Genomic DNA, 13036 nt, shown 5'->3' on the forward strand with positions numbered 1-13036 from the left:
GCAATGCCTTGCACTTATCCAAATTGAACTCAATCTGTCATTTTTCAGCCCATTGACAGTTGATCAAAATCCCTTTGTAATCTTAGAAAACCTTCTTCACTGTCTACTATGCCACCAATTTTGATGTTGTCTGCAAACTTACTAACCATGCCTTCTACGTTCTTCTCCAAATTATTTGAATGATGACAACCAAAAGCGGACCCAGAATCGATCCCTGTGGAACCCCACTGGTCACAGGCCTCCAGTCCGACAAAACAACCCTCCACTACCACACACTGTCTCCTACTGTTAAGCCAATTATGTATCCAATTTACAAGCTCACTCTCAATCCCATGTGACCTAACCTTTCTGATTAGGTCAGGCAGCATCCAAGGAGCAGGAGAATCGACGTTTCGGGCATGAACCCTTCTTCAGGAATGAGGAGAGTTTGCCAAGCAGGCTAAGATAAAAGGTAGGGAGGAGGGACTGGGGGAGGGGACGTTGGAAATGCGATAGGTGGAAGGAGGTTAAGGTGAGCGTGATAGGCCAGAGTGGGGGTGGGGGCGGAGAGGTCAGGAAGAAGATTGCAGGTTAGGAAGGTGGTGCTGAGTTCGAGGGTTGGGACTGAGACAAGGTGGGGGGAGGGGAAATGAGGAAACTGGAGAAATCTGAGTTCATCCCTTGTGGTTGAAGGGTTCCTAGGCGGAAGATGAGGTGCTCTTCCTCCAGCCGTCGTGTTGCTATGGTCTGGCGATGGAGGAGTCCAAGGACCTGCATGTCCTTGGTGGAGTGGGAGGGGCAGTTGAAGTGTTGAGCCACGGGGTGGTTGGGTTGGTTGGTCCGGGTGTCCCAGAGGTGTTCTCTGAAACGTTCTGCAAGTAGGCAGCCTGTCTCCCCAATATAGAGGAGGCCACATCGGGTGCATCGGGTGCAGCGGATGCAATAAATGATGTGTGTGGAGGTGCACGTGAATTTGTGGTGGATATGGAAGGATCCCTTAGGGCCTTGGAGGGAAGTAAGGGGGGAGGTGTGGGCGCAAGTTTTGCATTTCTTGCAGTTGCAGCGGAAGGTGCCGGGAGTGGAGGTTGGGTTGGTGGGGGGTGTGGACCTGACAAGGGAGTCACGGAGGGAGTGGCCTTTTTCAAAACGCTGATGGGGAGGGGAGGAAAATATATCCCTGGTGGTGGGGTCCGTTTGGAGGTGGCGGAAATGATGACCGATGATATGATGTATATGGAGGTTGGTGGGGTGGTAGGTGAGAACCAGTGGGGTTCTGTCCTGGTGGCGATTGGAGGGGTGGGGCTCAAAGGCAGAGGAGCGGGAAGTGGAAGAGATGCAGTGGAGAGCATCGTTGATCATGTCTGGGGGGATATTGTGGTCTTTGAAGAAGGAGGCCATTTGGGTTGTTCGATATTGCAACTGGTCCTCCTGGGAGCAGGTGCAGCGGAGATGAAGGAATTGGGAATATGGGATGGCGTTTTTACAGGGGGCAGGGTGGGAGGAGGTGTAGTCTAGGTAGCTGTGGGAGTCGGTCGGTTTATAGTAAATGTCCGTGTTGATTCGGTCGTCCAAGATAGAAATGGAGAGGTCTAGGAAGGGGAACCTAGTTGAAGGCTTTACTAAAGTCCAAGTAAACAATATCTACTGCTCTACCCTCATCAACCTTTTTGATACCTTCCTCAAAAACTTCAATCAAGTTTGAGAGACACAATATTTCTCACACAAAACCATGCTGACTGTCTGGCAGCATCTGTGGAGAGAAATCAGAGTTAACATTTCAGATCGAGAGACCCTTCCTTAAACCCTTGAGTAAATGAGGAAGGGTCACTCGATTGGAAACTTTAACTCTGATTTCTGTCCACAGATGATGCTAGACTTGCTGAATTTTTCCAGCACTCTTTGTTTTTGTTTTTAAATTAGTATCCAGTTAAATCTGCATCGTGTGAAGCAAGTCACAACAGTTTGATTTTTTTTGTCTTATTTCAACTAAAACTGATGTTCCTGGACATGTATTTTCTACAGCTTCAATTTAATGGAAATTAATTTGCAACAATACACCCCAAAATAAACTAACTGCAGTTTTATCATGAATCATATTGCATTTTCCAGATTAAACATGTAGATTTTGATCCAGTATGCAACAGACTAGAAACAAACCAGAAATTCATGTTTGGTACTGTATGGACCAAAGTTAACTCTGGTAAATTAATAGTTTTTTTGAGCTGCATGCCTATTTGTTCTTCTTGGACAGGCTGACATTTAACAGCAATGTGAACTTTGATGCTGCCACTATCCTGAGGAACTCTTGCATTGATGTTTTTGTTCTGAGATGATAAGCCAGTAACTAACAATATCAGTACACAAACTCCAGAAATTTCCCTAAGGCAATCAGCCACTTCAAACTGGAATGTTTGTTGGGTTCGAGGTGGGGGTAGGGGGGAGTGGTTTCTATACCATCTTGGAAGAAATTAGGCTGATAAGCTCTGGCTCATCATCCTCTTCAGTTCTTGCTAAAGCAAGATTGTTCAGAATGAGAAGAAACTTAAGGATGCCTGTTCAGTTAGGCATTCCAGATGCTATTACAAACCTGAAGAAAATGAATCAAAGCAATGCCACTTTACCTTATTTGTTCATGGGATGTGGACATCACTGGCTATGGACTAACATTTATTGCCCTTTCCTAGTTACCTTGGACAAGGTAGTGGTGAGCGGTCTTCTTTAATCATTGCAGTACATGGATTGTAGGGTCATTCAGCATTGTTAGAAAGGGGGTTCCAAAATTTAAACTCAGTGTCAGTGAAGGAATATCTAAGTCATATTGGAGTGTGGCTTGGAGAGGAGCTTGCAGGTTGTGGTGTTGTCATATATTTGCTAAATATATGACAAGCTTGTCTTCCCATATGGTGGAGCTCAAGTGGAATACTTTTGAAGTAATCTTGGGGAATTATTGCATTGCAACTTGTACATGGTGCACACTTGTCACTGCACATTTGTGATGAAGGGAGTGAATGTTGAAAGTGGTAGATGGGGTGATAGTGGAGGTGAAACACAAAACTGCTCACCACAAAACTGCTAGCTTTTGACTTGCTCTTGTAGCCACAGCATTTAAGCAGTTTCTGTTTCTGGTCAATGGTAACCCTCATGATGTTGATAATGAGGGATTCAGCAATTGTAATGCCATTGAATGTCATGTGGTCATGGTTAGATCATTAGATGACCATTACCTGGCACTCATGTAGCACAAATATTATTTCTGACTCATTAGCCAAAGCCTGAATGTTGTCCGGATCTTGTCGCACTGGGGCACAGACTGTTCTAGTATCTGAAGTGATGCTGAATAATGAAGCATCACTTGTGCAATCATCAGCAAACATAGCCACTTCTGACATTAAGATGGAGGGAAGGTCAGTGATGAAGAAATTGAAGATTGTTGGACCTTGGACACTATCCTGAGGAACTCTTGCATTGATGTTTTTGTTCTGAGATAATTGACCTCTAACAATCACAACCATCTTCCTTTGTGCTAGATATGATTCCAACCTGCAGAGAGTTTCCTATAATTCCCATTGCACATTCCCATTGCTAAGTTTCCTTAGGATACCACACTCTGCAACATACTGCCGTTCCCCCCTTCCCCTCTGAATTTCAGCTCTTTTGTTAATGCTTGGAGTAAAGTTACAATAAGGCCAGGAGCAGGGTAGCCTCAGTGGAACCCAAAATGAGTGTCAATAAGGACATTACCCATTTGCAAGTAATAGCACTGTCGCCAATCCCTTCCACCCTTGCTGATGATCAAGAGTAAGTCAATAGGGTGGTCTAGAGTGTGGTGCTGGAAAAGCACAGCAGGTCAGGCAGCATCCGAAGAGCAGGCAAATCGACGTTTCAAGGAAGAGCCCTTCATCACGGTGGTAACTGTCGAGTTGAATTTGTTTCGCTTTTTGTTAATAGGACTTACCTGGGCAGTTTCCACAATGCCAAGTAGATACCAAGGTGTTAGCTGTATTGCAATGGCTTGGCTAATGTTGTTTCAGTTCTGAAGATGAGTCAGACTAGACTCAAAATGATAACTCTTTTTCTCTCTCCACATATGCTGCAAGACTTGGTGAGTTCGTCCAGCAGTGTCTTTGTTTTATTTTGGCTCGTGTTTTGGGTAGTGCTGAAGTACAAGTCTTCAGTACTATTGCCAGAATTTTGTCAGGGCCCAAAGTCTTCACATAATTCAGCACCTTGACTTATTTCTTGATATCACATGGACCGACTTAAAATGGTTGCGGACTGGTACTTCTGACAGAAGACAATTAGGATGAGGCTGAGGTGGACCGTCCACTTGGCACTTCTGTCTGGTGATAGGTACAAATGCTGCACCCTTGTCTTCTGTACTGATATGCTGTGCTCCCTGTCTATGAGGATAAGGATACTTGTGGTGCCTTCTCTTCTGATTATAGTTCATTTTTCTACCACAATTCACAACTAGATATGACAGGACTGAAAAGTTCATATCTAATCCATTTGTTCTGGAATCACTTAACCCTTTCTATCACATGCTGCTTATTCTGGCTGGCATGAAAATAGAGTTGGGCTAGTTCAATTGGCTGGAGAGCTAGCTTGTAATACAGAGAATTATCAACAATCATGTGTTCAATTCCTCCACTAGCTGAGGCTACTATGAAGGATTCTCCTTCTTGACAGCTCCCCTCACCTGAGGCATAGTGATCCTCAGGTTAAATCATCACCAGTTGTCTCTCTCTAACGACAGTGTAGCCCTATGGTCAGGTAGGACTATGGTGACTTCACCTTTTAGTACTGTGTTGTAGCTTCACCAGGTTGACACCTCTCTTTTTAATATGCCTGTTGCCACACCGGAAAATTGCACTCTCCAAGGAATTATTAAGGGACTACATGGAGACTTGGTAGTATTGATAGAATGTGTTATTTCAGTAATCTATTATACCCATCAAACAGAGCTGGAGAGAACACTGCTAAAAAGCATATTGATAGTTATGCAGTTCAATACTGGTATAAGTTGATATATTTAAAAACTTCATTTGCAGTTTTAGCCTGTTAAGTCTCTAATTCATGCTGATTATTTTTCAATAAGGCATAGTAAAAAAGGTGGCCCTATTGATCCCAAGAAATATTTTAATGGAAGTCCAGTCTGTGCCTGGGTAGGCCAGTGAAAGCTCTGAGTAGAGTCTCGGGAGCTGACATTGAATTTAAGAACAGGATAGTAAAAACAACACTATTATTAAATTACCAACATCCCATTCCTGCTAGGGAGTGTGAAGAAAATCAGGCCATGCATTTCTGAATACTTTTGAAAAGTATTTGTCTTTTTATTCTGTTGTACAGCATACAGAATCCATTAATTAATTGGTAGCTTTATAACGATACTCTCCCTTTACCATTAATCAATTTACATGAGGCAGGATGAAAAGTTGGAATGTACTTTTACTGATCATATACTCAGTGTAGCACAGTTTCCCAGCAAACAATTACATTGCTAACCTTTGTTAAGTTAATTTCCTTACAGTTAGAGATAAGGAATCAGCAAGAAATAACATGCCTGCTATTTACATTTTTCAAATGCTATACTTTATCATAACCACACTGTCAATTGTCATCAAATATAAACAAGTGAAAATATAGTATATCTGTTTTACTTATCAATAGCACTGCATTCCTGATGCCAGATGTCAAGTCATTGATGCATTTTTTAATTCTTCTGTACAAAGATATACTTTCATGAGAAAATGGCTTGTTAATTTGTTTTCCACATTTGAGTGGACCGGCATCAACAGTCTTTCAGTTGGCAGCATTCTCACCTCTGAGTCAGAGGCCTATGGGTCCAAGTCTCACTCTAAATTTTGAGCATAACCTCTAGGTTAACAGTATCGCGCAGGATTGTGGTACTCAGGGGAAGAAGATATGTTGCATTGTCACAGGTGACACATTAAGCCGAGATCTGTCTCCAAATGTATGTAAAGGATCCCATGGCACTACTTTGAAAAACAGCAGGGAAATTCTTCCAATGTGCTGGCCAATGTTTATCCCTTAACACTAAAACAGACCAAGTATTCAATGGCATATTGTTGTTTGTGGTAGCTTGTGTGGTGAAAATGGTTGCTGTGTTTCTGGCATTGTACAGTGGTTTGTGACACAAGGTGAAATGCAAATGCAGAAAGGTGCTCCATTCATCCCAAAAGTTATTTTATTAGCACATGTAACAGTGCACTGCAAGATAATAGGGTTTCAGATGAGCTTTCACACAACACTCTTACCTTTCCTTCAAACTTGGCTGTTCCACCAATGGGAATCCGCAGATTTCTTGGAGGCAGTGTGAACGCTGGTACTTCAGGAGGGTAGGTGTCAGCCTGGGGTCTTTCCAAAGTTAACGTTGTTTTGGAAATACGAGTGGCATTTTGAGCAATCTTAACATCGCCCATGGTTAATTATCCAATCTGATGGGAAGGAAAAGTTTGGTTACTATTTAGCATGAACACTTTGAAAAACATACAATTCACATTGGCAAACCACCAGAAATGATAATCATTTAAAAATTAGATGACAGTAAGCCCTCACTTAAAGTTGTGGTGGTTTTCTTGGAAATCACAACTTTTACTGAAACATGGAATCCCATAGGAATGAATATTAAATCCAGAGAGAGGTTCATACTGTTATTTCTTGCCCACAATAATTCAGGTGATATATAACTATTATATAAATGTATAGTGCAGTACAAGTATGAATATATTTAAGGACAGCAACAATCTTCAGTTTCAAAAGTGGCAAGAAATTGCTCAATATCTGCCTGCTTCATGATTTATTTCTAGAAGGAAGTGGCTTGTAATTTATTTTCAGCATTTGAGTGGAATGATGAATTATTATCTAATTAATTCCTCCACACGTTGTTTTGGATGGCAGCGGGTAACCGGTTATTTACATGCTGAAAGTATAACAATTTTCCAATGTTTAGCAATTGGCTCCTGAGGGGTAAGCACATTCTGTTGTGCAGTGATTACAGGCACTAGCTTATTTCAGCAAGTTAATTTTACACTGAAAAACATTGAGAATGTTTAATGACTGTTTTCTTCCTGTTCTCTTTCCAGAATCTTTATTCCAAGAGCCAACTCCGGTTGTTTATGCTATTAAATCTCTTTCATATAGTGACTGGGCAGACTTTTAGAGCTCCAAAATTTGTAATTATAGAAAATGAGGTCAAATTTTCATAATACTCTGGTCTTCCTTTGCACAAATGGAAAAAGCACAGATGCTGCTGAGATTTGGGTATGACACCTTGTTTGGTGGATTTTCAATGGCCATTTTTTAATAATGCAGAGTCTCCTCCCTTCCAAAACAAGTTCAGAAGCATATGACTGGGTTCCAGGATCGCTATAGATGTTGAGCTAACCGGCCTGTATTTTCCCATTTTCTCTCTTCCTCCTTTCGTACACAGTGAGGTTATGCAATGCATCCACTCATTTGACGTATAGACGTTTTTAAAACAGAGATACAGATTGTCAAGTCCAGGGAATTGGACACTATTTTAAGTTCAGTACTATTTCTTTACTTATATTGATTGCTGTCAGCTCGCCATTCTCACTAAAACACAAAAACATAAGAACCATTTAGACATTAACCTGACTCTACCAATCAACAGGATTCTTGATAGCAAAGAGGATGAATCATTACTGGGGTTAAGCAAGAATTTAGAGTTGAGGTTGCAACCAGATCAGCCATCAACTTGTTGAATGACAGAGCTGGTTCAAAGGGGATAAGTAGTCTATCCTGCTCATAATTTATAAATTAGTAGAATGGTTATACAGTCTTAAGAGTCTTACAGCATGGAAACAGACCCTTTGGTTGAACCGGTCCATGCTGACCAGGTTTCCCAAACTAAACAAGTCTCATTTGCCTGTGTTTGGCCCATATCCCTCTAAGCCTTTCCTATTCATGTCCCTGTCCAAATGTCTTTCAAATGTTACAAGTGTACCTGCATCACTACTTCCTCTCGCAGTTCATTTCACATACGAACTACCCTCTCTGTGAAAACGTTGCCCCTCAGGTCCCTTCCAAATCTTTCTCTTCTCACCTTACAAACATGTCCTCCAGTTTTTAATTTCCTTACTCCAGGAAAAATACTTTTGCAATTCACCTTATCCGTGCCCCTCATGATTTTAGAAACCTTTATAAACCTCAGTCTCCTACACTCCAGTAAAAAATGTTATCTAGCCTCTCCTTACAACTTACACCCTCCAGTTCTTATAAAACTTGTTTTCACCTTTTTAAGTTTAATAACATCGTTCCTGTAGTAGGGCAACCAGAATTGCATGCATGTTATAAATATGTGGGTGTACTGTACCTTTAAGAGAGTTAAAAGCACAGAACTACCTGACAGAACCAAGTTTCTGAAAAAAAAACATAAAATTTGGTGGAACAACTTGATTAGCTGATTGCCTGGAAATGGCAAAACAGATTTGAATTAGACCAATCAGTTCAAATTATACCTCCAAAACACCAGAATCCGATCCAGTTTGAATTTAGTATATTGACAATCTTAAAAGCCAATGACATGATCTGATGTTTTGGGGGTATAAGTCTGAGGGAAATTGAACAATTGAGAGGAGAACTACCAAATCAATGACATCTGCACAGTGCCCAGAAAAAAGCCATCTTAAAAGATACCTTTATCGATCAGTAGTCTGTGAAGCAGAATCCCCAAGAAGAAGAAAAGAAGACCGAAATACAGAGACGAACGAAAGCTACCTCGATCTGAGGTAAGACGTTTTGTCTTATAAATTGTAATTGGAAGTTTTATTGGACTAGTATTATAGAAGAGAAGGTAACAGATAGCTTAGAGTAAGGACTTGTAAATAGTTGTTAGTTAATTTTCTCTGTTATACTTTAAGAAATAAAGTTGTTAATTTTTAACTGAAATAGTTCTTGGCCACTCAATTTTTTGCAGATTACTGCATGGGATAAATCTTTTCTGTGTTGCTGATTTTAAATTAAGCAGGAGGGAGTATCCCATGTAGAAACAGTTTGGGATACACTGTCAGGATTTGAACTGGTTCAGATAGACTTGAATAGATTTGGGGATACAAAAACTCCTAGCAGATTTAAACACTTGAAGGTTAGTGTCTTAGATCTTTAAAACAAACATAGATGAAACAATTTGTTTCAGTTTGGTGACTTGTGGTTGATTAAATTAAAAGTGAGAGAAATGCCTCCTAAAATTGCGAAAGAGGTTCTGGGATTTGAAGGTGATTCTCAAATTTGCCAAGAAATGTTAGAAGAAAAGTAAAAAAGGCCATACTTTTAGAATTCGCAAATAAGTTAGATTTGGATTTAACTAAAGACAAAGGTAAAGCTGAAATTGTAAGGGAATTGCTCAAACACTAGGTGTATCAGAGAAACAGACAAACACAGTAAAGGTAGAAAAACTTAAAGTACAATTGAGGAAAATGGAGTTAGAAGATAAACAAAGGGAGAAAGAAAGAGGAAGAGAGGGAGAAGAGAGAGACGAAAGAGAAAGAGAAGACAGAGGACAAAGAGAGAGAGAGAGAAGGTTTTTAGCTGAGCAAAGAGCGTGAGAAGAAGAGGAGAGACAAAAAGAGAGAGAATTTGAACTTGAGAAGTTGCGACTTCATCACCAAAGTCAAGTTAACAGGATGGAGATTAAAAGAGCAGGTAGTAATATATATAAATGTGTCAAAACTCTGCCAAATTTTGATGAGAAAAATGTTGAAGCCTTCTTTTATTTCATTTTAAACATTTGCTCAGCAGATGGAGTGGGCCAAGCATTTATGGGTAATGCTAGTTCAGACTAAACTGGTGAACAGATGTAGTGAGGCATTTGCCACACTGTCCAATGACGTGTCAAGGGATTATGAAGAGGTCAAACAGGCTATTTTAAATGCTTATGAATTGTTAGCAGAAGCATATAGACAACAATTCAGAAACACAAAGAAGGAAACAGGTCAGACTTATGTTGAGTTCAAAAGAATGAAACATAGTCATTTTGACGATGGGGTAAGTGCTTTGAAAATAGATAAGAGTTTTGAGGCTTTAAGAGAGATTATTCTGCTGGAGGAGTTTAAGAACTCACTTCCAGAATTCACCTGGAGGAACAGAAAGTTCAGGAAGTGAGAAGGGCAGCAGAATTAGCAGATGAGTACATGTTGGGGCATAAGACATGCTTTTGGCTAGAATTTCACCCTGTGATGGATAGAAGTTGGGAGAAAGGGATATCCTACACTGCAAAACCAGAGTACAGAGCACTGGTAAGAATTTACCACAGAATAAAAAAGAAGCCCAAGAGGATGGAAAGAAGGTGAAAAGCCTCAGGTGTTTCCATTGTGGTAAAGTGGGACACGTAAAGTCACAGTGCTGGTCGTTAAAGAAAAGGCACTTTGGGAAAAGATGTGGTAAAAGAAGTGAAGGTAGTAAAGAAGACCCCAAGAAGAGCTGAGGAGCTTCAGGAGAGTGCACAGCCTAGGCAGGGGCTGGGTATGGGGTTAGTTCCTGATCTCGACAAAGAATTTGCCTCTATGGGTAACGTTTGCTCAGAAAGAACTGAGGGAGAAGGACAAGAAATTATAATTTTGAGAGGTACAGGATCTACCCAGTCGCTGATAGTAAGGGATGAGCAAATATACACTGTTTCTAATCTGTTGTCCGAGAGTGTGGTAATTTGTGGGATAGATGGACAGAAATCTCGCGTTCTCCTATGTAAGATCACCTTGGAGTGCCAACTCAAGAGTGGGGAAGTTACAGTGGGAGTGATTGACAGACTTTCAGTTCTAGGAATTCAGTTTGCTCTTGGGAATGATTTGGCAGGATCCAAGATGGGAGTGATACCCATTGATGTGGAGAAGCCCAAGGAAGACCAAGAAACTGAGGAGTTAAAACAGAAATATCCTGGTATTTTCCCAGACTGTATGGCAACTAGACCCCACTATCATAAGTCACAACATGAAGTGAAAATTAAAGAGAAAAATGAAAGAGTTGAGATTCAGTTAGCGGACACCCTGTTTGACATGATGGTGCAGGAAAAACCTGAACAGGCAGAGGGTCAGACAGAAGTGTTTACTCCTGAAAGACTATGAGACTTGCAACAGAAAGCCAAGATGATAAAAGATGTGGATGTGTACTCTGAAAAGGAGGCAGAGAATATTCTGGAGGTTTATAATCTGAAAAATAAAATCCTAAAACAGAAATGGAGACCACAGCAGGTTTGTGTAGAGGAGAAATGGGCCAAAATGCACCAGATTGTGTTCCTGGTAGCATACAGACAGGAGGTGTTATGGGTAGCATATGTACTAACTGTAGGAGGTCACCTCAGGTTACAAAAGGTTCAGGCTAAGGTACAAAAACATTTTTATTGGCTTGGAATGCACAAGGATGTGGTTAACTTTTGCTGAAATGTATCATACATACCAAATGGTAGGTAAGCCACAGGCAGTAATAAAACCAGCACCTTTGTTGCCAATTCCCACATTTGAAGAACCTTTCATGTGGGTTATAATTGATTGTGTAGACACCCTCCCAAGAATGAAAAGTGGGAACCAGTATTTGTTAACCATAATGGATGTGTCTACCAGATTTGCAGAGGCAATTCCATTACAGAGTATCAAGGCAAAAAGGGTAATAGAGAAGTTGGTAGCTTTCTTCACACGGTATGGGCTACCCAGAGAGATTCAGTTGGACCGACGTTCACATTTTACTGCTAGGCTGTTTAAGAAGATTATGGATAACTTAGGTATATCGCACTTCAAATCCAGTGCATATTATCCAGAAGTAAAAAGTGAAGTCTGCAGATGCTGGAGATCAGAGCTGAAAATGTGTTGCTGGTTAAAGCACAGCAGGTCAGGCAGCATCCAAGGAACAGGAAATTTGACGTTTCGGGCCTGAGCCCTTCATCAGGAATGAGGAGAGTGTGCCAGGCAGGCTAAGATAAAAGGTAGGGAGGAGGGACTTGGGGGAGGGACGATGGAGATGTGATAGGTGGGAGGTGGTCAAGGTGAGGGTGATAGGCTGGAGTGGGGTGGGGGCGGAGAGGTCAGGAAGAAGATTGCAGGTTAGGAGGGCGGTGCTGAGTTTGAGGGAATTGACTGAGACAAGGTGGGGGGAGGGGAAATGAGGAAACTGGAGAAATCTGAGTTCATCCCTTGTGGTTGGAGGGTTCCCAGGCAGAAGATGAGGCGCTCTTCCTCCAACCGTCGTGTTGTTATGTTCTGGCGATGGAGCAGTCCAAGGACCTGCATGTCCTTGGTGGAGTGGGAGGAAGAGTTAAAGTGTTGAGCCACGGGGTGGTTGGGTTGGTTGGTCCGGGCATCCCAGAGGTGTTCCCTGAAGCGTTCCGCAAGTAGGCGGCCCGTCTCCCCAATATAGAGGAGGCCACATCGGGTGCAGCGGATGCAATAGATGATGTGTGTGGAGGTGCAGGTGAATTTGTGGCGGATATGGAAGGATCCCTTGGGGCCTTGGAGAGAAGTAAGGGAGGAGGTGTGGGCGCAAGTTTTGCATTTCCTGCGGTTGCATTTCCTGCAGTTTTGCATTTCCGCCGTCATTTCCGCCACCTCCAAACGGAACCCACCACCAGGGATATATTTCCCTCCCCTCCCCTATCAGTGTTCCGCAAAGACCACTCCCTTCGTGACTCCCTCGTCAGGTCCACACCCCCCACCAACCCAACCTCCACTCCTGGTACCTTCCCCTGCAACCGCAGGAAATGCAAAACTTGTGCCCGGACCAACCAACCCAACCACCCCGTGGCTCAACACTTTAGCTCTCCCTCCCACTCCACCAAGGACATGCAGGTCCTTGGACTCCTCCATCGCCAGAACATAACAACACGACGGTTGGAGGAAGAGCGCCTCATCTTCCACCTGGGAACCCTCCAACCACAAGGGATGAACTCAGATTTCTCCAGTTTCCTCATTTCCCCTCCCCCCACCTTGTCTCAGTCGATTCCCTCAAACTCAGCACCGCCCTCCTAACCTGCAATCTTCTTCCTGAGCTCTCCGTCCCCACCCCACTCCATCACCTTAACCTCCTT

At 42.2% G+C, this 13036-nt stretch overlaps 1 protein-coding gene across 3 annotated transcripts in view; it reads right to left on the reverse strand.

Annotated features, from left to right (window-relative positions):
* LOC132817098 (myosin light chain kinase, smooth muscle-like) overlaps nucleotides 1-13036 on the reverse strand; it is a 429362-nt gene that overhangs the window by 274810 nt on the left and 141516 nt on the right. For all 3 annotated transcript variants that reach the window (XM_060827247.1, XM_060827248.1, XM_060827250.1), the window contains one exon: nucleotides 6258-6437. In XM_060827247.1, coding sequence (XP_060683230.1) covers nucleotides 6258-6422 — 165 coding nt within the window. In that variant the 5' untranslated portion in view covers nucleotides 6423-6437. The remainder of the gene's footprint in view (nucleotides 1-6257; nucleotides 6438-13036) is intronic.

This window comes from Hemiscyllium ocellatum, chromosome 7 (genome assembly GCF_020745735.1).
Source record: "Hemiscyllium ocellatum isolate sHemOce1 chromosome 7, sHemOce1.pat.X.cur, whole genome shotgun sequence".
Classification (NCBI taxonomy): Eukaryota; Metazoa; Chordata; class Chondrichthyes; order Orectolobiformes; family Hemiscylliidae; genus Hemiscyllium; species Hemiscyllium ocellatum.